Source organism: Myotis daubentonii, chromosome 18, assembly GCF_963259705.1.
Source record: "Myotis daubentonii chromosome 18, mMyoDau2.1, whole genome shotgun sequence".
NCBI classification, from domain to species: Eukaryota; Metazoa; Chordata; class Mammalia; order Chiroptera; family Vespertilionidae; genus Myotis; species Myotis daubentonii.
Window position 1 is genome coordinate 26803882 of NC_081857.1, and position 3470 is coordinate 26807351.

Below are 3470 nucleotides of genomic sequence, written 5' to 3' on the forward strand. Positions count from 1 at the left end.
TGAGTCTCAGTGATATAATTACTTCGAATGGGAATTAGTAGTATAATACTCTAAGGATGGGACCATTGGTAACTTCATAGGGCACAGTCTTGATCAGAAGAGAGAAGAGGAATAGTGACTGAAAGAGAATTGAGGAAACCTTCTTAAAGTACTTAACAGCCTGGGTAAATTGCAGTGAAATGAAACTCTCATTTCAATACCCAGTATTACCTATAGGAAACTTGTAATTGCAAAGTCTTAATCATAAAAGGTTAATAAAATAGTGCCACCATGCCCAGCCAGCATGGCTCAATGGTTGAGTGTCGACCTATATGACCCAGGAGGTCACGGTTTGATTCCTGGTCAGGCATATGCCGGGTTGTGGGCTCGATCCCCAGTGTAGGGTGTGTAGGAGGCAGCCAGTCAATGATTCTCTCTCATCATTGATGTTTCTATCTCTCTCTCCCTCTCCTTTCCTCTCTGAAATCAATAAAAATATATTTTAAGAAAATAGTGCCACCTGTTAGGCTCCATGTGACCAGGCCAACTGCTCAATCTTGAGAAGATGCTGGTAGGGCAATGAGACCGTCATGACTTTGATGCCTCCTATGACTCAGGAACTTTCTTAGGGCATAATGGGACAGTTGGTCACCCTGTGCTGGCCACAATGAAGTGGAGACATGGATCTTAGTTTCAAGCTTCTTCCACTTTAAAGTTTCCTTTTGATCTCTGCTATCTGCCTGTCAAGATGCCCTTGATGAGACCGCTAATAGGAAGTGTTCTTTGTCTAATACTACAGAAGGTCCTCTTAATCTTGAGGAGCTAGAAAACTGGGAATCTGGGCCCGAGGAGCCCCTGGCAGCAGTTGGACACATTGGTGTGGTTCCCACCTGGCTGTTATTGCTGCATTAACTCCTTCCACCCCTTTATAGCTTCGAGTTAGCAAAAGCCCACTGGGGCCAGCACTGCGCTAGGTCCTCTGCACATGTCATTTTTCACGGCAAACTGCAATACAGATACTAAAACTGAGGCTCAAAGAGGACAAGTGAGTTGCTTTGAACTCACAATGCATTTTGGTGATTGAGCTGGTGTTCGAGCGGAGGTCTAATTTCAAACCCAGCTGATGCCCTCATCTCACTGCTGCATCTGTGAGTATCTGTGCAGGCAGAGAGAGGGAGAGAGAAAATGCTAATTTCATTTCCAGGCTGACTGTACCTACAGAAAATCTCCATTTGGCTCTGCTTTCAAGAATGCCCAGCTGTGAGTACATTACTTACCTCGACTCTTAGCTTCTCAGGAACAATAACCGGGACCCGTGTCTACTCCTGTTCCCTGCGCTTGCAAACCCGCAGCCATGCGTGAGTGCATCTCCATCCATGTTGGCCAGGCTGGTGTCCAGATCGGCAATGCCTGCTGGGAGCTGTACTGCCTGGAACACGGCATCCAGCCCAATGGCCAGATGCCATGTGACAAGACCATTGGCGGGGGAGATGACTCCTTCAACACCTTCTTCAGCGAGACAGGCGCTGGCAAGTATGTGCCCAGGGCCGTGTTTGTAGACCTGGAACCCACAGTCATTGACGAAATTCGCACTGGTACCTACCGCCAGCTCTTCCACCCCGAGCAGCTGATCACAGGCAAGGAAGATGCTGCCAATAACTATGCCCGTGGACACTACACCATTGGCAAGGAGATCATTGACCTCGTCCTGGACCGAATTCGGAAACTGACTGACCAGTGTACAGGCCTTCAAGGCTTCTTGATTTTCCACAGCTTTGGCGGGGGAACTGGTTCTGGGTTCACCTCCCTGCTGATGGAACATCTCTCCGTCGATTATGGCAAGAAGTCCAAGCTGCAGTTCTCCATCTACCCAGCCCCCCAGGTCTCCACAGCTGTGGTTGAGCCCTACAACTCTATCCTCACCACCCACGCCACTTTGGAGCACTCTGATTGTGCCTTCATCGTTGACAACGAGGCCATCTATGACATCTGTTGTAGAAACCTCGATATTGAGCGCCCAACCTACACTAACCTTAACCGCCTTATTAGCCAGGTTGTGTCCTCCATCACTGCATCCCTCAGGTTTGATGGAGCCCTGAATGTTGATCTGACTGAATTCCAGACCAACCTGGTGCCCTATCCCCGCATCCACTTCCCTCTGGCCACATATGCCCCTGTCATCTCTGCTGAGAAAGCCTACCATGAGCAGCTTTCTGTAGCAGAAATCACCAATGCGTGCTTTGAGCCAGCCAACCAGATGGTGAAATGTGACCCTCGCCGTGGTAAATACATGGCTTGCTGCCTGTTGTACCGTGGTGACGTGGTCCCCAAAGATGTCAATGCTGCCATTGCCAGCATCAAGACCAAGCGCAGCATCCAGTTTGTGGACTGGTGCCCCACTGGCTTCAAAGTTGGCATTAACTACCAGCCTCCGACTGTGGTCCCTGGTGGAGACCTGGCCAAAGTACAGCGAGCTGTGTGCATGCTGAGCAACACCACAGCTATTGCTGAGGCCTGGGCTCGCCTGGACCACAAGTTTGACCTGATGTACGCCAAGCGTGCCTTTGTCCACTGGTACGTGGGAGAGGGCATGGAGGAAGGAGAGTTTTCTGAGGCCCGTGAGGACATGGCTGCCCTTGAGAAGGATTATGAGGAAGTTGGTATGGATTCTGTTGAAGGAGAGGGTGAGGAATACTAATTCCTTTCAGCCGTGCAACATGTCATACTCAGAACTTCAGGTTCAACAACTGACAGGCATTAAAGCTTTCTGGTTAGATTTTCTTCGCTTTTACTTGCGATCATGTCTGCCTTTTTTTTTTTTTTTCATGAATACCTGTACGATTTCCCCTTCATGTTTAAAAGTAAAGGCATGGAGAAAGAAAGAAAGAAAAAAAAGAATGCCCAGCTGTGCTCAGCATTTCCCCCGTGCACCTGCTGATCCTCATATTTTAGACAATGTGGTAACCCAATCTGTGTCAGAATAACTGCTCATTCTTGGTTTTAACATCATAATTTAAAAGCTTGTAAAGGCTTCTAAGAGTTACCAGCTGGTCTAAATCTTACCTTGTGTACATGTCTTAGATTTGCACCAAAGGAATACTGTGAGTACCTCGAGGGAGAACCTTGAAGACATAAGCAAACTGTAGTCATGGGAACATCTTGGAGGCAGTTTGTTAGTGAACTGCTCTCCCAGCGACATAAGGCAATGCTATAGCGACTCCGGTAGAAGCAGTTTGGGGATTTGATGGCCACCAGAGAGATTCTCAGGGGGCTTTCTAGAGGGAACAAAAAACATTTGGCTAGCTGCTGGCACATTTGTATTCATTCAACAAATATTTATTGAGCTCCCATTATTATACTCTAGGTACAGTAGAGAAAGCAGAAGAAAAGATAAAAGATTTTTAAAAAGTCCCTGAAGCCCTGGCTGGTTTGGCTCGGTGGATAGAGTGTCAGCTTGTGGACTCAAGGGTCCCAGGTTCGATTTCGGTCAA

General features: G+C 47.8%; 1 protein-coding gene across 1 annotated transcript; it reads left to right on the forward strand.

Annotated features, from left to right (window-relative positions):
* The first annotated feature begins 1229 nt into the window (after nucleotides 1–1229).
* LOC132221234 (tubulin alpha-1B chain-like) lies at nucleotides 1230–2768 on the forward strand. The gene has a single exon (XM_059675351.1). The coding sequence runs from the start codon at nucleotides 1334–1336 to the stop codon at nucleotides 2675–2677; it is 1344 nt and encodes a 447-aa protein (XP_059531334.1). The 5' UTR covers nucleotides 1230–1333; the 3' UTR covers nucleotides 2678–2768.
* The last annotated feature ends 702 nt before the right edge of the window (nucleotides 2769–3470 follow it).